At 47.3% G+C, this 24197-nt stretch overlaps 1 protein-coding gene across 6 annotated transcripts in view; it reads left to right on the top strand.

The window, feature by feature from the left end:
- Window positions 1-24197, top strand: part of kank2 (KN motif and ankyrin repeat domains 2) — a 165781-nt gene that overhangs the window by 112192 nt on the left and 29392 nt on the right. For 4 of the 6 annotated variants that reach the window (XM_048522028.2, XM_048522031.2, XM_048522030.2 and 1 more), the window contains exons 2-5: window positions 8501-8590; window positions 14552-16432; window positions 21392-21622; window positions 22375-22483. In XM_048522028.2, coding sequence (XP_048377985.1) covers window positions 8554-8590; window positions 14552-16432; window positions 21392-21622; window positions 22375-22483 — 2258 coding nt within the window. In that variant the 5' untranslated portion in view covers window positions 8501-8553. Of the gene's footprint in view, window positions 1-1456; window positions 1533-8500; window positions 8591-14551; window positions 16433-21391; window positions 21623-22374; window positions 22484-24197 lie in introns of all 6 variants that reach the window. The other 2 variants (XM_059639912.1, XM_048522033.2) reach the window with 2 other exon arrangements.

Genomic DNA, 24197 nt, shown 5'->3' with positions numbered 1-24197 from the left:
TGTACATCTGCAGTTCCTACTCCTGTACTCAAACCTCTTGAAACTTCTAATGTAGACAAAACACATGATTAGCCTTCCTAACATAAGCATACATTGCTTTCAATGGTCAGTGTGCAAGGACACCAGGTCCCTTTGCACATCAACCTTTCCCAGTCTGCCACCATTTAAATAATATGCTGCCAGCTTTTCCTACCAAAGTGGACAACTGCACATCTATATATGTCACACTGCATCTCACAAACTGTCTAAAGTGCTCTGAAGCCTCTTTAACAACTCCTCAACACTCGTATTCCCACCTCATTTAGTGTTGTCAGCAAACTTAGAACTGGATTCCCTCAGTCAAATTGTTGATAGCTGGGGATTTAGCTGCAATTCCTGCTCTATCCCTACCAGTCACCCCAAAAATGACCCACGTATTCCTGGTCCCTGCCTGCCGCCTAACTCTCAATCCATGCCTGTATGTTACCACAAGCCCCATGTGCTTTGATTTTAACCTCTTACGTGGGACTTATTCAAAAGCTTTCTGAAAATCTTTTTATTCCGTTATTTCTTCTTTCGTCTCTCATCTACTTGTCTAGTTTCCTTCGGAAAGTGCCTGAGTCATTTATCCTGTGCTGGTGACTCGCTTGTTCTCTGAACCATGGAAAATGTGGTGCTGTACACAGGAGTCCATTGTGTGCGTATTAGCCAAAAGCAAATGGCATTCAGCCTATTCCCAGTTTTGGGATGTTGGTTCATATTCCTGCATATTACAACAGCTGCACATCCAAATGGTGCAGCAATGTTGTAGGGAGCATTGACATGCTGATGTTGCTCTGTCAGTGTATATTTTGAGTAATGCCACAAAGGCCCCTCAGATGTTTTGTCTTAATGAATTTCACCAGAGATGGCAAGCGAGTGATTTTCCCCTGTTGCTGTAGCACGCCATCTTCTAAAGGGAAGAGAAAAGTTAGAAATATATGAACAAGGATCAGGAAAATACCATTCGGCCCTTTGAACCTGTTCTGCCCTTCACCATGATCATGGCTTATTCTTTGTCTTAACACTACGTTCTCACTATTTCTCCATAACCCCTTGACGCTTCTAATACCTAAACTCTTCATGGATATATTCAGTGACCTCACCTCCACAGCCTTTTGTGCTGGTGAATTCCTCTGGGCTGATGACCCTCAGCGTGAAAACATGTTTCCTATCCTCAGTCCTAGATGGCCCACTCTGTATCGTACGACTATGATCCCTGGTTCTAGACTCCTAACCTGGGGACATACCTTCTGCACATTCTGTCTGCCCAACCCTCTTAGAATTCTACACATTTCAAACAGATCCACTCTTGTCCTTCTAAACTCTAGTAAATACAGGCCCAGTGAACCAGTCTCTCCTCACGCAACAGTCCTGCCATCCCCTAGTGAATCTTAACTGGACTCCCACTTTGTTAAGTATGTCCTTTCTTGTGTAGGGACATCAAAACTGCACAGGCATCGTTACCAAGGCCCTGTATGACTGCAGCAAGACATCCCTACTTCTGAACATAGGTGAGGCAATGGCCTAGTGGTATTAACGCTGGACTGTTAACCCAGAGACCCAGGGGACCTGTTTTCAAATCCCGCCAATGCAAATGGTGGAATTTGAATTCAGTAAATATCTGGAATTAACAATCTAATGACGACCGTGAATCCATTGTTGGTTGTCAGAAAATAAAACCCCTCTGGATCACTAATGTGTTTTAGGGAAGGAAACTGCCATCCTTACCTGATAACAAAGTGCGGAGCTGGATGAACACAGCAGGCCAAGCAGCAACTCAGGAGCACAAAAGCTGACGTTTCGGGCCTAGACCCTTCATCAGAGAGGCTCTGATGAAGAGTCTAGGCCCAAAACGTCAGGTTTTGTGCTCCTGAGATGCTGCTTGGCCTGCTGTGTTCATCCAGCTCCACACTTTGTTATCTCGGATTCTCCAGCATCTGCAGTTCCCATTATTACTGCCATCCTTACCTGGTCTGGCCTACATGTGACTCCAGACACACAGCAATGTGTTTGACTCTCAACTGCCCCCTGGGCAATAAATGTTGCCTAGCCAGCAACACCCTTATCCTGTGAATGAATAAAGGGGGGAGAAAACTGAATATGTTAACACATTAGCAGGCACTTTGCAGGAGCACAGTCAACTGTTTATCACTGAGCCTCACAAGGAGTTGTTGGAAAAGGTAAGCAAATGCATTCTGAAAGAGATAGATTTGGAGCTATAGAGATAACGGGAGCTGCAGATGCTGGAGAATCCGAGATAACAAAATGTGGGGCTGGATGAACACAGCAGGCCAAGCAGCATCTCAGGAGCACAAAAGCTGACGTTTCGGGCCTGGGCCTGAAACGTCAGCTTTTGTGCTCCTGAGATGCTGCTTGGCCTGCTGTGTTCATCCAGCCCCACACTTTGATTTGGAGCTATATCTAGGGTGAGAGGTTTGGGAAGTGACATAGGCCCTTGGTCATTTGAAAGTGGAGCCAAAAATGAAACCAGAGTGGGTTGCGGGGGGTGCGTGAAAGGTCAGAGGTCAAAAGTTGGAGAGCAGAGATCCCCTGAGGCTATAGGTTGAGAAAATGTCAGAAATGGGGAGGCTAATGCCATGGAGGGATTTTAACCCAAGGAGGAAAATGAGGTGTATTTGACGGTACTTTACAAATGGCCAGCAATGACTCCTGTGAACAGAACTTAAATGTTCGCAAGCAGCAGTTAGTCTGTGCCTGAACCTTGTCTATCATCAGGTCGTCACCCTGTGCCCATTAGGTAATATTCTTGATGGCATCTCTTTCACTTAACACTTATTTTTGCAGGAAAAAAAGCATGATTTTAAAACTTTTTACTCCACAATATACCCAAGACAGAAAAACTGTGGGAATCCCACAGTTCAAGACCAGGAAGCCCAGAGCTGGGTACTGTACTGATCAAAGAGCAATGACTCCCATTCCTTTCTGAGTGAGCACAAAAGCTGTATTCCCCTGTGGTCACCATTTCCTCTCTGCTCTGCTGTTTACCTCATACTCAGCATTTGAACTTATTTTTTTAAAGGTGCTCACAGTTGATGTTAAACCATTGGGTGACAAAGCACAGAAAGAGTTATCGGGCCATCATTCCTGTACCGGCCCTCTAGCAGAGCTACACAAGTAATCTCAGTCCTCTAATGGCACAATGGTCGTGTCCCTATGTCTAAGGTCCAAGATCCAGGTTTGATCTGGAGGTGTATCATAAGCTAATAAAATGTGAGGCTGGATGAACACAGCAGGCCCAGCAGCATCTCAGGAGCACAAAAGCTGACGTTTCGGGCCTAGACCCTTCATCAGAGAGGCCAAGATAATAAAATGTGAGGCTGGATGAACACAGCAGGCCCAGCAGCATCTCAGGAGCACAAAAGCTGACGTTTCGGGCCTAGACCTCTCTGATGAAGGGTCTAGGCCTGAAACGTCAGCTTTTGTGCTCCTGAGATGCTGCTGGGCCTGCTGTGTTCATCCAGCCTAACATTTTATTATCTTGGATTCTCCAGCATCTGCAGTTCCCATTATCAGTGTATCATAAGCTGTCAGTTCAACATCTGTACATGTTGGGGAGGCAATGGCCTCGTGGTATTATCACTGGAGTTTTAATCCAGAGACCCAGATAACATTCTGGGCCCTGGGTTCAAATCCTGCCACAACAGATCGTGGAATTTGAATTCAATAAAGTATCTGGCATTAACAATCTAATGACGACTGTGAATCCATTGCTGACTGTCAGGAAAAGCCCCTCTGGTTCACTAATGTCCTTTAGGGAAGGAAACTGCCATCCTTACCTGGTCTGGTCTACATGTGACTCCAGACGCACAGCAATGGGGTTGACTCTTAACTGCCCTCTGGGCAATTGGGGATTGGCAATAAATGCTGCTTGGCCAATGATGCCCTCATCCCATGAATGAATAAAGGAAAAGCAAAACCATCAGATAAACTCCTCATAGCTTGGCAGATTTGATGATCTCTTTAAAGTGGTAGGTCAGTGACCTGTGTTCTCCCATGGATCTATAGTCTAGGCTGACATTGTATAGAATAGAATCCCTACAGTGTGAAAACAGGCCATTTGGCCCATCAAATCCACACACCCCCAGGCAGAAGAGAATCCTACTCAGACCCACACCCCAACCCCATAATTCCCATGGCCAATCCACCTAACCAGCACATCTTTGGACTGTGGGTGGAAGCCCATGCATACACAGGGAGAATGTGCAAACTCCACACAGACAGTCGCCTGAGGCTGGATTTGAACCCAGGTCCCTGGGGCTGTGAGGTAACAGTGCTAACCACTGAGTCACTGCATTGCCCATCAATATGCTACATTGGTCGGAGAGCTATCTTCCAAAAGACATGTTAAACAGAGGCCAAATAAAAACAGAAAGTAGCAGAGAAGTGCTAAAGGTGGCACTGGTGCCAGAGATACCAGTCTATTCTGGGATATCCCGGCAGTGACTAGTTGTTCTGGGTGCAGTAAGTGATAGAATGGGGCTAGAACCAGACAAGCTAATGAGGCGCGTTTACTGAGATGTGGGTAGATAACTCTCTCTGCATCACAGAGAGAGATCTCAATGAAACTGACACTTAGCCAAAGAAAATGTATGTTTTAGCACAGAGTTAGCAGTCTGACTCCACTGTGTTTCTTGTTCAGAATAATGTATGGTTTGGAAGGGGTGGACGCTAGGAAGTTGTTTCGTTAGGCGGGGAGACTAGGACCCGTGGGCACAGCCTTAAAATTAGAGGGGGTAAATTTAAAACTGAAATGAGACGACATTTCTTCAGCCAGAGAGTGGTGGGCTTGTGGAATTCTTTGCCACAGAGTGCAGTGGAGGCCGGGACGTTGGATGCCTTCAAGGCAGAAATCGACAAATTTTTGATCTCACAAGGAATCAAGGGCTACGGGGAGAGTGCAGGGAAGTGGAGTTGAAATGCCCATCAGCCATGATTTAAATGGCCGAGTGGACTCAATGGGGCGAATGGCCTTACTTCCAATCCTATGTCTTATGGTCTTATGGTCTTAATAAGAACATTATTGGATTTGAAATGTTAACTCTTTCTCTCTCCACAAATGCTGTCAGACCTGCTAAGTTTCTCCCACACTTACTTTGCATTAGATATTTTCCAACCTGTTTGGGGATATTATTATATACGTCTTGAGCAGTTGAGACCAGACCTCCTAGCTCAGAGGTAGGGGCACTGTCACTAAGCCCCCTTTGTTTTTCTTACAGAGAGACCAGTCTGCCAGTTGCACAGAGAACTGTTAAAAACCATTAAACATCAGGCCCAACATTAACTTCAATTAAAAATCACTGGCAGTGCTGTAAAATGGACTGATATCACTCATCCTCCACCAGTTTCACTGACCCCACACCCAACAACTAATGTCTACAGCGAACACTTGAGAACTGTGAGTGTTGATCTCAGGAAAGAGCTAGCTCCAAACTTTGGAACGACATGGTTAATAAGAATGGAATGCAGCCAGAAAGCGTGGTTTTGAACAGCCGCTGTTTCTAGGCTGAGCACTCCTCCTCAAGGTCAAGTGCGCCAGAGTCGATGCCAGACAAAGACGGCTATAAAGTAGGGAAATTCAAGGCTGCAGGGACAAGAATCCCCAGCCTGGGCAGCAGGTTGGCAAGCTTACATACACCCACACAGCCAGTTGACTGGTCTGAAAATTGTGGAGCTGATGTAGGTAATTTGAGGGTTAATGTCACTGCGGAAAGCATTGTTACAAAGTGTAGATCAAAATGAGGATGTGTGTCCCTTCTCTGTGTGTGCATGGCTTACTATGAGCTGAACTCACTCCCACAAACTTTAGGTGCCGTGGTATGGCAACTTATGAAGCTTTTCACCGCATTTTCTTTCGTAAAAATGCAATAAATTGCTATTCTATTCACTTGTGCAGCAGTAAATGAACATAGGCAAAAGGGCCAGGATATTGACTCATTTCCATTAATGAGTTGAGATGTGTTCAGTTGCTTGTCAGTCACACTGTAAAGATATCTTTATCTTGTGCTTTACCATCTGCTATATATATATCTGTCCTGGGAGTGTTTGACAGCAACAATGTAGAGGAATCTTTACTCTTAGTCTAACCCTGTGTTGTCCCTGTCCTCTCCTCTCAACTTAAAAATTTGCTCACTACCCTAGGGTACAATTTCTAGACATGTGAATTGTCTGATTTCTTTTAGCCTGTGATCTGCTTAGGGCTGTTTCTATCATCACTGCACTGGAGCATCCTCACTTGGATATGTGTATTACAGTGTTTACCAGCAAAACTGATGTTTAAAATCTATTGTAGCAGACTAAACCGACAAATCCTATTTCTTCTTTTAGTCAAAGACCAATGGTATCGAGCTCCTGGCCAGTCGGGTGACTGTCAGACTTCACTGTGATTTTGCTTTGAGATTTCTGAATGCAAATCCTTCCCTCGTAATATCCTGTAAAAAGGAGAGTTTTAAAAAGTTGTCACTGACTGTACAGGGTAATAATTCAGAGTAGACAATTCCAGTTTCTGGGCGAGATTCTGTTTTAATGCCAAAAGCTGGATATTGCCTTCCCACACATCCTCCCTCCGTCCCACACAGCTGTAACTCATTCTCCTCAAGGCAAAGTCTTGCTGATCAACTGCTCAGTGCTCAGTGCTAGCTGTCTAGAATACACGAACCTGAAAATCTTCATGCAAGCTCTCATCCCAGATATGAGCATATATAAGTGGCTTATATATCTGTGTTATATACAGTGCATTAAATCTAATTTACTGCCCCTTATATCCTGACCATCGCTGATAGAAATACTACGTCATCAACATGAGGAAAGAGGCCACCCTTTAAGCCACCGTGCGAGCGTTTGATAGAGACAGTGGAGAGGGAACTTCACTTTTGTATCTAACCCCGTGCTGTCCCTGTCCTGGGACCATTTGATGGGAACAGTGCTGTAGGGAACTTCACTCTGTGTCTAATCCTGTGCTGTAGCTGACCTGAGAGTGTTTGATGAGAACTGAGTAGAGAAACCTCGATCAGGTCCCTCCAACCTTCTGTGCTCTAAAGAAAACAACCTGAGCTTATCCCATTCTGAAAAAGGATCATTAGACCTGAACCATTAACTCTGATTTCCCTCCACAAATGCTGGCAGAGATCTGCTGAGTTTTTTTCTGGCTGTTTCTGTTTGGTTTCTGAGCCTATCCAGCCTCTCTTCATAGCAGAGCTGCCTCATTCCAGGCAACATCCTGGTGAATCTCCCCAGCAGTGACAATTAACTTAATTTGATATAATTACTTTTATTAACTTAATGATGCTGTGTAACAATGCTATATAAATGCAGGTCGTTGCTATACTGTTTCTGCTCACGTTAAAATGGCTGGAGCTACTTTAAGTCATTGAGTTGATGTCATGCAGTCAGATAACTCTAAGCTTGCAGTTTGCTTCAGAACCTAGTCCTGGGTTTGAGTGAACTTAGAAGAAATTTTTCTTCATCCAAAGAGTTGTGAGAATGTGAAACTTGCTCCACAGAGCGTACTTCAGGTGAATATTATAGACGCTTTTGTGAGAAGCACATGGGGAGGAAGGTCAGAGACTGATAAATGAGGAAAGTTGGGAAGAGGCCTGGGTTGAGCCTAATCGCCATCATGGAATGGATGGGCTGAATGGTCTGCTGCTGCACTGTATACTCCATGTAAAGCCTCCCCATTTGGGGTTAGCTGCTCACCCCTGTGTCACAGAACAGCGAGTTCCCAGAGCACCCTGTCTCACGCATGATGATGTTGAGCAGTAGCTGGCACTGAGGATCACTTATGTCAATGATAAGGGCTGAAGATGAGAATTGATGGAAAGAAAGCTTGCATTTCGAAAGCACCTTTTTCAATCCTGGATGCTTTACACCAAAGAAGTACTCTTGAAGTATAGGAATCCCACTAACAGCAATAATGACCATGACCAGATAGCCTGTTTTTGAACAAAAGCAAAGTTGCTGGAAAAGCTCAGCAGGTCTGGCAGCATCTGTGAAGGACTGAGGAAGGGTCACCAGACCCAAAATGTTAATTCTGTTTTCTCCTTCACAGATGCTGCCAGACCTGCTGAGCTTTTCCAGCAACTTTGTTCTTGTTCCTGATTTACAGCATCCGCAGTTCTTTTGGTTTTTATTTAGTTTGTTTTTGACGCTGTCAACCAAGGCTTAGATATTGACCAGGCCACGGGGCAGAATTCCCTTCCCCGTTTCCATAATAGGATCTTTTATGCCCAGACAGAGCCTTTTAGTTTAAGATCTCATCCCAAAGATGGCTCTGACACACAACAACCCCTCAGTACCACACTGGCGGGGGGGGTCACAGCATAGATTATGTCTGAATATCTCTAGTGTGGTTCGCAAACTGGAAACCTTCTACTGCTGAGCTACTGCTGACAAATGAGCCCTGTGTTTGGTCGTGCCTGTCGCCTGTGATATTCTGACTTCCTTATCTTCTTGACCACAGACTCCTGTGTGACAACTTAATCTCCTAGCAACTGAAGAAGATCAGTGGTCAAGATGGCAGAGGTGCTCCAAATGAAAGCAAGCTTCCCCGGTATGTACAATCCATTGAACCTTTTAAAATGACCACACATAAGCAACTTGATGTAAATCTGACTTTGTCCAGTCTAGACTTAGGGTCATAAGGGATAGCTCTAACTTAATCTAGCAATTATGAACCCAAGGCTGTCCTTCCTGGAAGATGGGATTAAAGTTATCCCCATACCATGACTGTAACCATAACCTTCATCTAATCCTACGGATGTTTTCCTGTAAATTACACTCAAGCTTAATTCTGTTAGTGAGTGAGTTTTTTAATTCAGTTAAGCTCAGGCCCTGTAGATGATTATTTTAATTGTCTCCAAAATAGTTTCACAATAAAATCAGTAATACACATACACAAATTGTTCAGTGCTTTTATTTCTTTAAATTGATATGCATTGCTTGCCTTTCCATAATTTACAGTACAAAGTCACGTTCAGTTCAGATTGTGAGTGGTCCGTAAGGTTGGGAATGCATGCATTTTGCAAGTTTTTCCAGGTCGGATGGTATTGCGTTGAAAGAAGCAGATTTACTCTGGCTCCATAATTAAATACTGAACATGATGCTGAGTCCGACAGACCACAGAGCCCTGCACATAATCCCAGTGAGTTCATACAATAATCGAACAGCGAGCTCTGCAGCCTTGGGCAATGATCATGTCCTTCTCACTATCCAGTGAGCTGCACAATGTATGGAAATTGGTTCAGGATGGGCTTAGGCTGTAATCCTGTCTGGCCAATGCTAGTTCTCTATTTGGAGATAACAGCTGAGTTTTCAAGAATGGAAAAGGGATTGCCACATCGAGCAAATTATATCAAATCATATTAGTCCTATTTCCTTGCTCATACCCAAGGCTCTGTAATTCCCTTTTCAGTTTCTACTGAACCAGCTACCATCATCCTTTCAGGCTGTGCATTCCGGATTTCAGCTACCTACTGTATAAAGTACCTTCTCCTTCTCGCCTCTCTAGTCCTTCTGCCAATGATTCCATCCCTGGTTACTGACTGTAGTAATTGGAACAAGCACCAGGTAGGTCTCACTGACTGAGATCCCTGATTGGGGCCGTTACCCTGGGCCAATCAGGGACCTCTAGATGACAGGTGTGAGCAGACAATTCAGAGAGTCTCCTCAGTTTAGGGACTGGCTCTGAGCTGGCTGATCACAGCCCATGTAAATGAAGGGTTACTGGATGTTGGAAGCCCAGTCTCTGGGCAGCTATTTCACTGACCGTCGTGCCATTTCTCCTTATTTACTTCATTGAAAACCCCTTATAACTGCAGACTTGTCACAACACAGAAGGTGTTTGTTCAATCCATGGTGCCTGCACAAACTCCCTGAATGAACCACATAACTGCATATCATTATTTTCCCCATAATCTGCATGTTCTCATTATTTAAATAGTCATGTGATGTCTTAATTGTAATGTGTTGGTATTAGTAATAGCAAAATAATTGTGAACTCTTCTGTCAAATCTTCCCTCAAATCCGGCTGTAAGGGAATTAACCCAAGCTTTCTTGTAATTCCACCTATCTGAAGATACTTAAACTGAATTTGAACCATCTCTGTACCCTCTGCAAGGCCTTAAGAATTATAGAATGGACCCTGCAAAGAAAGAGGTCCTTTTTCATCGTGTCTGTGATCGCTCTTTGGAAGAGCTACTTTTTCCCTCATAGCCCTGCAAATCTTTTCTCTTGAAATAATAATCCAATGCCCTTTTGAAAACCATGATTGATCCTGCCTCCACTCCCCAGTCAGGCTGTCTAGTCCAGATCTTGACCTCTTGCTGCCTGAAAAGGTTCCTCCTCATGTTGCCTTTTACTTCTTTCACCTAAATCAGTGTGCTAGAACCTTATGCCACCAGAGACAACATCTCTATATCGTCACCTCTCATGAGATTAAACATCTCTAACTATCTCTAAAAATCTACATCCCAGAGTACTTAAGGAAGTGGCTCTAAAAATAATGGATGCATTGGAGGTCATCCTCCAGGATTCTATGGACTCAGGATGAGTCCCTGCAGATTGGAGAGTAGCTAATGTCATTTCAGTATTCAAAAAAGGAGATCGAGCGAAAACAGGGAATTATAGATCAGCAGGCCTAACACAGTAGAGGGGAAAAATTTTCAAATCCATTCTCAATGGCTTTATAGCATGGCATTTAGTAAGCAGTGGTAGGGTTAGACAGACTCAGCATGGATTTATGAAGGGGAAATCACGTTTGACAAATCTGTTGGAATTCTATGAAGATGTAACTAGTAGAGTTGACAAAGGGGAGTCAATCGATTTGATATATTTGGATTTTCAGACAGCGTTTCCCATCTACTGTCAGCTCCGGGATTGGCCTGAGGATGTAAATCTCCACAAGTCTTTGCTCTCAGTGGGTGGTCCTCCAACCTCCTGGATGCTAGCACTTTGGAAGCAGAAACAAGGCCGTACATTACTACCTGAATGGCTGTAAATTGGGAGAGGGGATTGTGCAGTGGGATCTGGGTGTCCTTGTGCATCAGTCGCTGAAGATAAGCACGCAGGTGCAGCAGGAGGTAAAGAAGGCAACTGATATGTTGACGCTTCAGGTCAGGACCCGTCTTCAGAAATTTTCAGCCATTTTCTGACGAAGGGTCCTGACCGGAAACATCAGCTATCCTGTTCTTCTGATGCTCCCTGGCCTACTGTGTTCCTCTAGCTCCACACTGTGTAATTTCAGACTCCAGCATCAGCACTTCTTACTATCTGTAAATGATATGTTGGCCTTCATTGCAAAAGACTTCGAGCACAGGAGCAGGGATATGTTATTGCAGTTGCAGGTGAGACCACACCTAGAATATTGTGTACAGCCTTGAGGGAGTGCAGTGAAGGTTTACCAGGCTAATCCTGGGGATGGTGGGACTGACATATAAGGAGCGATTGACTAGGTGGGATTGTTTTTGCTGGAGTTCAGATGAATGAGGAAGGAATCTCAGAGAGTCTTATAAAATTCTAACTGGAATGGACAGGGTAGATGATCAAGGATGTTCCCGATGGTGGGAGTGTCCAGAACCAGGGTTCACAGTCTGAGGATTTGAAATAGATCATTTAGGTCGGAGATGAGGAGACATTTCTTTACCCAAAGAGTGGTGAGCCTGTGATATTCATTATCGCAGGAAGTAGTTGATGCCAAAACATTGAATATATTCAAGAGGTGACAAGATATAGCACTTGTGGCAAATGGGATCAGAGGTTAGGGGGAGAAAGCAGGATTAGGCTTATTGAGTTGGTCGACCACACAAGATCATAATGAATGGCAGAGCAGGCTAGACGGGCTGAATGGCCTCATCCTGCTCCTATCTTCTATGTTTCTAACAAATCCCCTCTCCCCTTCAAGAAAACAGGATTAACAGCCTCAGCTTCTGCGATTATGACTGAAACCTCTCATCCCAGAACTTTTTTCATCAATGTCTCTGCGCCCAACATGTTCCAATATGTCCATATTTCTGATATGTTCACATTCTGCGTAAAGTCTCATGCCCAGACTTGAATGCAGTACTCCCAGGTATGGCTTAGGCAGTGTTTTGTAAAGGTTCACCATAATCCAGGAGCAAAATATTGCAGATGCTGGAATCTGTACTGACGACAACAAATGCTGGAGATCACAGGAGGTCAGACAGCATCTGTGGAGAGAGAGAGAGCAAGGTAACGTTTCGAGTCTAGATCAGCCTTCATCAGAGCACCATAATCTTGTACATGTACTCTATGCATCTATTTATGAAGCTTTGGCATCATTCTTAAAATGTACTGGCCAGAATTGCACTCTGTTGCTCCAGTGTATTTCATTCATAAGACAGACCGACAAGTTGAGCGTCAACTTGTAATTCGATCTAGCATGCACCAGCCACAGGCAGCAGGAGTGGGAGAGATTCCTGACCAGCCACATGATGGAAACAATGTTGAAGCCTCTAGCATCACTATCCGCAGCTCCAGGCTCCAACATGTGTGTAAAAGTCCATATAATACAACACCTTGGTCTCCCTGACTGAACTGTATCACAGCACCACCACAATGTGGGTTTCATTACAACCTCTGATCGCAGTTTCCCTGATATTCCCATCTGCTGGTCTTTCCCGGAAATGTTTGCCACCTTCCCATCTGTTTGGAGGTGGGTTTCTGTAACCCAACCAACTTCCTTGTGAAGTCAGCATTGTTTTCAGAAGTAGCCTGCTTATCCCTCTTATTGGAAGCCAACCTCCCCTGCTGCTCAATGCTGTCTTACTTCACAATCATGGTGGAATTCCATCTATAAGGGCCCCTCCGTGTGTCCTTGCTGTTCTAACTATGGCGCACAGAGTGCGTGAAAGAGACGATATTTCGGAGGAATCTTTCCTGCACCAATGCAGGCGATACCATCAATTTCCCATCTACTATCAGCTCTGGGATTGGCCTAAGGGTGTCACAAGTCTTTGCTCTCAGTGGGTGGCCCTCCAACTCCCTGGATGCTAGCACCAGTCCCATGACCATCTGTCAACAAGATGAGTTGTTCTGTTTGGTCGGTGTAAACACTCATGAACTCAGTTCATGGCTGAGAGGGAGAGTGGAATTTGGACAGGCCAGACTGTGGCGTCTGCATTGTATCACCCAGCAAGAGTGGTATTTGAAAGGCAAGGGGAATAAATAGCTACATAAGGTACAGATTTGAAAGGTCTGTCGCTGCTTCAGAAACAACCTGTTTTAAACAGTAGACAAGTTATCAGCCTGTACGGTCGAAATGCTTTACTGTTTGGATTGTTCCCAATTACACTAAAACACCTTTAAATGCGACTGAAAAAATGTTCAGAGAAACAAGGAGAATGTTTCTCATGGAATACTTCCTGACGCAGGAAACAGTTTAAATTAATAAATCTTTTAAATTCCTGCAACTGAGTAGAAATTTCTGACTAGTTAACAAAGAGTGCCTCTAATTTTTAATGTGACTGTATTCTACAGTCTCTGTCTCTCCCTCTCTCCATTTTCTCTGTATCTCTCGGCGCCTCTGTCTCAACAATATATGGTATGCTTTCTCTTTAATACATAGGAAGGCACATTGTTCTGGGGAGTTCCTTCAACTAACTGTACAGAGCATTTTAGCCCCTATCAGACTTGTCTAGAAATCATTATCCAGGGCAAGAGGCCATTCGGCCCTTTTGAGTCAATGACGACATGTGAATTCCCACTTCCAGTCTGACTCTTACAGTCCCCACCATGGAGCAGGAGGGCAATTGAGACTGCTCCTACCTCAGAGTTCCTCAGACTTTATCCTTGAACCTTGAGGAAATCGTGGCATAAAAGCAGAAAGAAGCAGCAGGTGCTGACAATCCGCAGCTTACACACAAAAAAATCTTTTCCCTAGGATGGGGGATTTTGAGACGAGGGGGCACTTTTTTAAGGTGAGAGGAGAGAGATTTAAAGAAGACATGAGGGGCAAATTTTTCTAAATGGAGGGTGGTTCACAAGGGGAATGAACTTCCTGAGGAAGTGGTGGGTGTGGGGACAACTGCAGTGTTAAAAAGGCATTTGGATAAGGTTTGGAGAGGTGTGGGCCAGGAGCAGGCAGGTGGGACTAGTTTAGTTTGGGATTAGGGACTAGTTGGACCGAAGGGTCTGTTTCTGTGCTGTATGATTCTGTGACTCTAAGTACTGAGCAGGTCCAGCGATATCTATGGAGAGAGAAACAGAGTTGACATTTCAGCCAGAGGTTAGAAATGCAATTGGACTTGAGCAAGCGATTGGGAGCAGATTGTGGAGAACAGAAGGGGAGATGTGCAATAGGGGTAGACAATAAGATGGTTTCATGGTGTTAGATCAAAAGGGATGGGAAATGGGCAGTTAAAGGAAGGAAATATGCATCTCGCGGAGATGTGAATAGCAGGATCCTGCATTAAGGGAATTCTGACTGTTTTGATGGCTATGTACCCACCATAGAAATCTTAATCCACTCCTGTTTCTTTCTTACTGTCCATTCCAGGTAAGGTCAACCTTCCAGCTGGTGCAGAGGTCAAGGATAAGGACCAGGCCTTGCCCTACTCTGTGGAAACGCCCTACGGTTTCCACCTGGACCTGGACTTTGTGAAGTACGTGGACGATATCGAGAAGGGGAACACGATCAAGAAGGTTCACATCCACCGGAAACCGAGAGGCTGTAGCTACACGGGGTCCTGGTGGACGTCCACTGAGTCTCTCTGCTCCAATGCCAGCGCTGACAGCCGACGCTCCTCAGTCTCGTACTGCGGTCGGAGCATGTACACCCCATCCTGTGGCTTTTCAGGGAGCTACAACAGGCCGCCGCCCCTGATGTCCGGCAATTACAACGCCAGGGTGGAAAAGACCCTCCTGGAGACCAAGAGGCGGCTGGAGGAGGAGCCCCTGGCGTGCAGAGAGGGCCGGAGGCCCCGTTATTCCAGCTTGAGCAGCCTGCACAGCAGTGTGGCAGGCTCCACCAGCTCCCTGGCTGGGACAGGCCTGCAGAGCCACTCGGCCTCCAGACTCGCCTCCTACAACGGCTCCCAGAGCGCACCCTGTGGCCAGTTCACTCCGCTGAGCTCGGGCCTGGCTACTCCCTCCACTCCGAACCCAACCCACTTACACAACATCCGGGAGCAGATGGCGGCTGCCCTGCGGAGGTTGCGGGAGCTGGAGGACCAGGTGAAGATAGTCCCTGTTCTCCAGGTGAAGATCTCTGTTCTTCAAGAAGAGAAGAGGCAACTCAGTGTCCAGCTGAAGAGTCAGAAATTCCTTGGCCACAGCATGGGCTTTGGGCCACAGAGAGCAGAGAGTGAGCCCGGCAAATCCAAAGGGGAGCTGTACATTGACCTACCCGAAGAGGTTGGCCGCCAAGGCAAAGCTAAATTGCCCGCCTCTCCTACGCTGCAAAAACCACCACAGGATAACTTCGGGAATCTCAAACATGACGCTCCAAAGCAAAGGAAAGACGTCGGGCCAGGCCTGGATGAGAGCCCGAGGGGCAAAGTGACCAATGGAAACCTGGCTGAGGTCAGGAGTGTGGGTGTTTGGGTGCAAGAGAAGGACCTGGGAATCTCCCCTTCGTCCCTGCAGCTGGAGGTGGAGCATTATCGTCACGTGACTGAGTTGCTGACCAAAAAGATCGCGATGTTGGAGAAGCGGCTGCGGGAAGCCTCCAGGGAATTGGAGGCTTCTCACCAGACCATTGGTGGCCAGAAGAAGGAGATGGCGGAGAAGGGGCAGCAGGTGGACATCGGCGCAATGGCTGGCACTGGAGGACCTGACCCGAGTTGGCCAAAGCAACCGCCAGACCAATCCAGGGCCTGGACGGCTGCATCCGAGGCAGCTCCCCAATCTCCCCAACCCCTTGAGGGCAGAGCTGGCAAGAGGGGAGATATTGCCTCAGCTGGTGGCAGGACGGAGCGGTTCACTAAGGTGGCACCGCAGAGGTCAGTGGGCATGCAGGTCAGCCATTTTGGATACCCTCCTAGTGAGCAGGCCAGCAAGGATTTGATCCAGAACAGGAAAGAACCAGAAATCAGCCAGCTGCAGGGGACCCCAAAGGAAACGCCGCATTCCACAACCCAGGCGGTGCCAAGCAGTGGCCAGCCCCTCCCTGGCCAGACATTGCTGCCCCCGAATAAGCCATGCAGTGGGGCGAGGGGTGCAGCGGAGGCAGCAGTGGCTGAGCAGAGAGTGGGGCCCACCTCTGACCCACCCTTTAAGGAAGTCACGGCCAAGGTAGTGACCTGTACAATTGTCACAACATTGGCAGCCACATGCGAGGAAGTGAACTCTGTGATGACCACTGCACAGAGTGCGAAGCAGGTGAAGACAGGACCAAGCGGGGCACAGCTCCGGGAAGCTGTAGAGCAGCTCACTCAAGGTACTGTATTAAAGTCACCGCAATCTTCACGACTCTCAGCACCAGCGTGACAGTCTGGGCTGACGCTGCCCCTTTAACACTCTGTTAGATATTAGCAAACAAATACTTCTTTTGCCCAGACCCACTTGGTTTTAATTCCTGAGGTTTATTGCACATTATAAAATTCACATTATTTTCTGTGATGCAAATTCACTTTGAAATCATTACATTGTTCCCTTGTATCTCCTTCCAAAGATGTTTCTGCACCTTCTCTAGAACAGAATAGATTCCCTACAGTGTGGAAACAGGCCACACCGACCCTCAGACCATCCCACCCAGAGCCACCCCGCTATACCCCACCTAATCTACGCATCCCTGAACACTACGGGCAATTTAGCATGGCCAATCCACCCTAACCTGCATATCTTTGGACTGTGGGAGATAACTGGAGCACCTGGAGGCTATCCACACAGACGCAGGAAGAATGTGCAAACTCCTCACAGACAGTCCCCTGAGGTTGGAAGCAAACCTGGGTCCCTGGTGCTGTGAGGCAGTGGTCCTAACCGCTGAGCCACTGTGCCACCCCCTCACTTCCCAATTTCCTGAAGCACTCCTCAACCAACTTCTCCTGAGGTAATTGGAAGGCCAGTGGATGGGATGGGAAGGAAGGACAACAGGCAAGGGACAGGGAAAGGGAGCAGAGAGGGAAGAGGGAAGAGAGAAGTAAAACAAGATGTTAGTTCTCAGTTTAATCCCAGTTTTATAAGACCAGCTGGAAGTCTGTCCCGGATGCAAGGGTGGATTTTCTCCCGTGGGCCCAAAGCCTGGGATTTGTATGTTCACAGCAGCGTGAGGGAAAGATTGGAACAGTGCGGAGAAGTGACCAATCTGCATTCCACTGTCAGGATGTTTGATCTGACAGGAATGCTGATCCACAGAGCACGCGGATCCATTTGATCTGACTGGATATCTGAAAATGGCAGCTGTAGAGAGCAGAGCTGAACACGCTGTCTGCTGGGCGCCTCCTCAGTTCTGCAGGCCGGAGCCCGAGAAAGGTCAAAGTCCTTACAATACAGCAGTGCTGGGATCACCGACAGCACCCTGCCACCCATCAGCATTTTCCAACCCTGAGAACCACACTCCCTGTTTTTACTCAGATCCTGAGGGGATATGACATGGATACTGAGAAGGTGTTTCCCCTTGAGTTGGAGTGTGGAACTTGGAACGCAGTTTCAAAATAAGGAGACTCCTATTTAAGACAGCGATGAGGGGAGATTCTCACTCTCAGAGGATGATCAGTCTGTGGGAATTCTCTTCCTGTGAAAGCTGGGATGTTGAATAATTTTAAGGTGCAGTTAAACAAATCAGTGATTGCCGAGGGACCCAGGTCATATTGAGGATGGACAGGGAAGTGGAGCTGAGTAACCATCAGATCAACCACGATCATATCAAATGGTAAAGCAGGGTTCGAGTGGGCAACCCCTGTTTCTGCTTCTGATTTTCTGACGTTTTCACTGAACTCCGATCTCACTCATCCTTCCCAGTAGCCGTCTCTATCTGCCTGCTGGGCAACTTCCAGCAAGATCCTGCGCTCCCTCCACCACCCTCCACCCACCCCACTCTCCCCAAACCTGGGCATTACACTCACCCCTCACCCCCAACCCCACTCTCCCCAACCCTTCACCCACAACCCCACTCCCCCCAACCCTTCACCCCCAACCCCACTCTCCCTCAACCTCACTCTCCCCAAACCCCTCACCCCGAAGCAAACTCTCCCCAAACCTGGGCATTACACTCACCACTCACCCCCAAACCCCACACCCCAACCCTCCACCCCCAACTCCACTCTCCCTCATCCCCAACCCCACTCTCCCCAAACCCCACAACCCGAACCCCACTCTCCCCAAACCTGGGCATTTCACTCACACCTCACACCCAACCCCACTCTTCCCAACCCTTCACCCCAACCCCACTCTCCCCCAACCTCACTGTCCCCAAACTCCTCACCCTGAACCGAACTCTCCCCAAATCTGGGCGTTACACTCACCCCTCACCGCCAACCTCACACCCCAACCCTTTACCCCCAACCCCACTCTCCCCAACTCCATTCTCCCCAACCCCACTCTCCCCAAACCCACATCCCCAACCACACTCTCCCCCAACTCCATTCTCCCCCAACCCCACTCTCCCCAAACCCCGCACCCCCAACCCCACTCTTCCCCATCCTCACTCTCCCCAAACTCCTCACCCTGAACTGAACTCACCCCAAACCTGGGCGTTACACCCACCCCTCACCTCCAACCTCACTCTCCCCAAACCTGGGTGCTACACTCGCCCCTCATCCCCTCACCCCGCCACTCTCCCTAAACCTGTGTCCAACTACCTCAATCCGTACCTCACTCTCCACTAAACCTGGGCCATGCTTCCTCCCCATGACTCCCCTCTCCCAATCCAGTTTCTCCCTGCTCCTCAACGCGCCTCCCCCGCACCCCGCAACTCTTGCACCATGGTCAGACTTCTCCATTTCACCTTCCTCACCACCTCCTCTCTGTCCATCACACCCAGTCCCCTTGCATTAGCCCCTTTACCTCAACCCTACCCCCCCAGGGCCCTCTTTCACACTCACCTCCACTGGGACCATCCTCCCTCACCCCGTGCCCCACTCTCTCCAACTCCTCAGTCCCTCCTCGCATTCCTACGAGGGGGGAGGTAAACTCTGTTCGTCTGTTCGTGGTGTCATTCTGGCCTGTTTGGAGAATGTCAGATCTGGTGACTATCAGGAGCTGCTCTCAGTCAATAGTGTTTTGCGAGGACAGGAATTCTGTGCACCATAAGCAAACAGGAAATGGTTTTGTTTCTAGAAGTTTATCCTGCCTGCCGTCATCTGGACTGAATTATGAACTTTTCCCGGAGCAGAGCCGATGAGGGTCAGTTAGAGGATAAGGCAATGAGCTTCCCACACCTTGGGGAACACTGAAACCCTGCCCAGATCAGAGCCACCCCAGCTCTGCTCTGAGATCCCACACAACGTGCTATTCGACTGCTATTGGCCACTGGCTCCCAACACGAGGTGGGCCTTAGATTTACTGTGAACTGTTCGTGTGAATCACACCTTCATTGAGCTTAGAACATAGAACAATACAGCGCAGAACAGGCCCTTCGGCCCTCGATGTTGCACCGACCTGAGGAGCTTGGAGGTGTTGTATCGAGTGTGGGAGGAAAGAAACTTTAGATCACCATTAGACACATGGAAATTGAACATTTTCTTAATCTGTTATGTGTGCTGCATGCTTTCGGACCAGCTACAGCCTGTATCAGTAAAGCTTCCTCTACACTATCCCCTTCAAACACTCCTGGGACAAGGACAGCACAGGGTTAGATACAGAGTAAAGCTCCCTCTACTCAGTCCTCTTCAAACACTCCCGGGACAAGGACAGCATGGGGTTAGATACAGAGTAAAGCTCCTTCTACACTATCCCCTTCAAACACTCCCAGAACACGGACAGCATGGGGTTAGATACAGAGTAAAGCTTCCTCTACACTATCCCCTTCAAACACTCCCAGAACAAGGACAGCATGGGGTTAGATACAGAGTAAAGCTCCCTCTACACTATCCCCTTCAAAAACTCCCAGGACAGGGACAGCACAGGGTTAGATACAGAGTAAAGCTCCCTCTACACTATTCCCTTCAAACACTCCCAGGACAGGGACAGCATGGGGTTAGATACAGAGTAAAGCTTCCTCTACACTGTCCCTATCAACCACTCCCAGGACAGGGACAGCACAGGGTTAGATACAGAGTAAAGCTCCCTCTACACTATCACCTTCAAACACTCCCAGGACAGGGACAGCACAGGGTTAGATACAGAATAAAGTTTCCTCTACACTATTCCCTTCAAACACTCCCAGGACAGGGACAGCATGGGGTTAGATACAGAGTAAAGCTCCTTCTACACTATCCCCTTCAAACACTCCCAGAACAAGGACAGAATGGGGTTAGATACAGAGTAAAGCTCTCTCTACACTATCCCCTTCAAACACTCCCGGGACAAGGACAGCACAGGGTTAGATACAGAGTAAAGCTCCCTCTACACTGTCCCTATCAACCACTCCCAGGACAGGGACAGCACGGTATTAGATACAGAGTAAAGCCTCCTCTACAGTGTCCTCATCAAACACTCCAAGTACAGGGACAGCATGGGGTTAGATACAGAGTATGAGCACTGTCCCCATCAAATGAATCCATCACCAGTTGCTGGAAAAGCCTATCTGGTTCACTAGTGACCTTTAGGGATGGAAACAGCCATCCTTACCCGGTCTGGCCTACACGTGACTCCAGACCCACAGCAATGTGGTTGACTCTGAGCTGCCCCCCCCCCCCCCGGGCAATTAGGGATGGACAATAAATGCTGTCTGGTCAGCAACGCCCTCATCCCATTAATGAATAAAGAATAAAGACAAAAAACACTCCCAGGACAGGGATAGCACAGGGTTAAAGCCAGTGTAAAGCTTCCTGTACACTGTCCCTGTCAAACACTCCCGGGACAGAGACAGCACTGGGTTAAATACAGAATAAAGCTCTCTCTACACTGTCCCCCATTAAATACTCCAAGGACAAGGACAGCTTGGGGTTAGATACAGAGTAAAGCTACCTCTACACTGTCCCCCATCATACACTCCCCAGGACAGGGACAGCACAGGGTTAGATACAGAGTAAAGCTCCCTCAACATGGTCCTTATCAAAGACTCCCAGGACAGGGACAGCACGGGGTTATACACAGAGTAAAGCTCTCTCTACACTGTCCCATCAAACACTGCCAGGACAGGGACAGCACAGGATTAGATGCAGAGTTAACATGGAAGGAGTGAATAGAGGGACACTTCCTCAGGATGATCTTCTTGAAGTTTGAAGCCAGTTGCAGTCCCGGTGGGCTTTAGTTGCTGAGAAGAAACTCATTCTATAAAATTGTCAATTTGCAGTTTCTCGAGAAGAGCCCAAAGAAGATTCTGCTGCTCCATCCAGATGGCCACTAGATGTCGCTGAGGCACCTGGTTTGTCCCCCAGCGTTTGTAGCTCTGTGGAATTACCCATCACACAGCTTGGCAGCTCAAAGCCAGCAGCATCCCAGCACCAGCCCTTAGAGGTGGGCACTGTGGCACTGGTGAGACAGGAAGATTCTGGCTTGTCTGAGGATGATTCAAAAAGGCCAGGTAACCCTTCAACCTACTGCTTTAACCCTTTCTTGCCATCGATGCTCTGTCCTTTGGGCAGTTAGACCCATGGAGAGCCTAGTGGATGGTAGGAAGATCCTGGCAGAACCTGAAACAGTTCCCTAATTAGGTTAATCGCCAAATCCACTGGCTGCTGTAGTCCCTGAGCAGTCATGCCTGAGTGATAAAGTGCATGATCTGTGCACAATTTGGAGCCCTGAACAGTGAAGCCAAATTGGCACTCCAGTGTAGCACTGAGGGACTGCAGCAATGCCTGAGATCCCAACTTTGGAAACGAGATCTTGCCTCTTGGATGGATATAGAAAGCATCCGATTCGGAGAAAAGCTCACGTGTTTGCCCCTCTGTTCTTCCCTGCAGCTTTCCCAGGCACAACGGGGCTGAATGGCCTCCTGTATCAAAGAATAAAGAAGCCAAGGACTTAAGAAGTCTTGCTATAGTTGTGACAGGGTTGATGCTGAGAGAACATTTCTGCTGCTTGAAGAATCTAAAACACAGGGGCAGCGTATCTTGAATATATTTAAGGCTGTGAAGTACAGATGTTTGGTCTTTCGGGACATGGGGAGGAGGCTAAAAAGCAGAGTCAAAGCCCAAGGTCAGCTGTGATCATATTGAATGACACAATACGTTCAATGGACCACATGGTCAACTCCCATCCTGTTTCGTCTGTTCTTGTGAGTTGGGTTGGAGAATATCAGCCGCTGAGTATAGGTCTCTTCTGTTTCCTTCTCAGGTTCTCCACAGGGAGCACAACTAAAATCCATCATGAAAAAGGAGAGAGGAGCAAGTCCTGAAAGCCCTCCGGCAAAGAAGAGCCTTCAGTTTATTGGGGTGAATGGAGGGTGAGTGGCTGCATTTCATGGTCTTAGTTGGACATTCCTGTTTTATGGTCTAGACTCCCAGCATCAGGCTTCGATCAGAACGAGCTGCAATCACGAGGGTCTCTCGACAGAAGCATCGCAGAAACTCGTTGTTTTCTGCTGGTGCTTTTTAACCCTTTCTCTGAGAGAACACATCACCTACAAATTAGCGAGTTTCCTCCACATCTATTTTTCTGACCTCCCTGATTTTACTTCTCTCTACCAGTTACTTTCAATCTGTACCCTTTGGCTCTCGATCTGTTCGCGAGCTGGAATGTTCATTCCCTTCGTGACTCTGCTCAAACCCCTAATGATTTTCAATACTTAGAACATAGAACATATAGAACATAGAACAATACAGCATGGAACAGGCTCTTCAGCCCTCTATGCTGCGCCGACCTGTGAACTAATCTAAGCCCATCCCCCTACACTATCCCATCATCATCCATATGCTTATCCAAGGACTGTTTAAATGCCCCTAATGTGGCTGAGTTAACTACATTGGCAGGCAGGGCGTTCCACGCCCTTACCACTCTCTGAGTAAAAAACCTGCCTCTGACATCTGTCTTAAATCTACCACCCCTCAATTTGCAGCTATGCCCCCTCGTACAAGCGGACGTCATCATCCTCGGAAAAAGACTCTCACTGTCCACCCTATCTCCCTACATCAATCAGAATCTCCTTTTAGCCTCCTCTCCTCTCAGGAAGACAGTCCCAAGTTCTCCAATCTATATCCATTACTGAAATTCCTTATCCCTGGTGACATTCTTGTAAATCTCTTCTGCGCCTCAGGACCCTCAGACATTCAAGAACTGTACTCCTTTTGTTTGATATTTCCTTCCATCATCTTCCTTCCAAACTGCATCATGCTTCTGTGCATTCAATTTCAACTCTTAATTTCAACTTCCATTCCACTATTCTATCTATATCATCTTGAGGTCTATCCCCATCTGCAAGGCACAAATCAGGAGTGTGATGGAATACTCCCCATTTGCCTGGATGAAGGTAGCCCCAACAATACTGAAGAAGCTTGACACCATCCAGGACAAAGCAGCTCACGTAGTTGACACATCCCACAAACATTCACTCCCTCCACCGCCAATGCTCAGTAGCAGCAGTGTGTACTATCTGCAGGATGCATTGCAGAAATTCACCAAAGATCCTCAGACAGCACCTTCCAAACCCACGACCACTTCCACCTAGAAGGACAAGGGTAGCAGCTACATGGGAACACAGTCCCCTGCAAATTATCCTCCAAGCCACTCACCATCCTGACTTGAAAACATATCACCATGCCTTCAGTGTTGCTGGCTCAAAATCCTGGAATTCCCTCCCTAATGGTAATGTGGGTCAACCCACAGCAGGTAGACTGCAGCAGTTCAAAAAGACAGCTCACTACCATCCTCTCAAGGGGAATATAGGGATGGACAAGAAATGTTGGCAACGTCCACATCTCACAGGTCCCAAAACGTCCAAGTTTTAAGTCAACTGCAAATTTTGAAGTTGTGCTCTGTAAACCTAAGTCTAGGCCATTAACATAGATCAATGAGAGCAGCATTACTGATGCCAAAACCAAGGGAAACTTACGGTATACTCAAACGCTGTCCAAAAAATGTATCTGACACCTCCATTCTGCTTCCCGACGCTAAGCTAACTTTGTCCATGCAATTGTTATCCCGTTCGTCCCATGGCCTTT

The sequence above is a fragment of the Stegostoma tigrinum genome, chromosome 35 (assembly GCF_030684315.1).
Source record: "Stegostoma tigrinum isolate sSteTig4 chromosome 35, sSteTig4.hap1, whole genome shotgun sequence".
NCBI classification, from domain to species: domain Eukaryota; kingdom Metazoa; phylum Chordata; class Chondrichthyes; order Orectolobiformes; family Stegostomatidae; genus Stegostoma; species Stegostoma tigrinum.
Note: the sequence above shows the minus strand (reverse complement) of the source record. Positions and strands in the feature narration are given on the sequence as shown.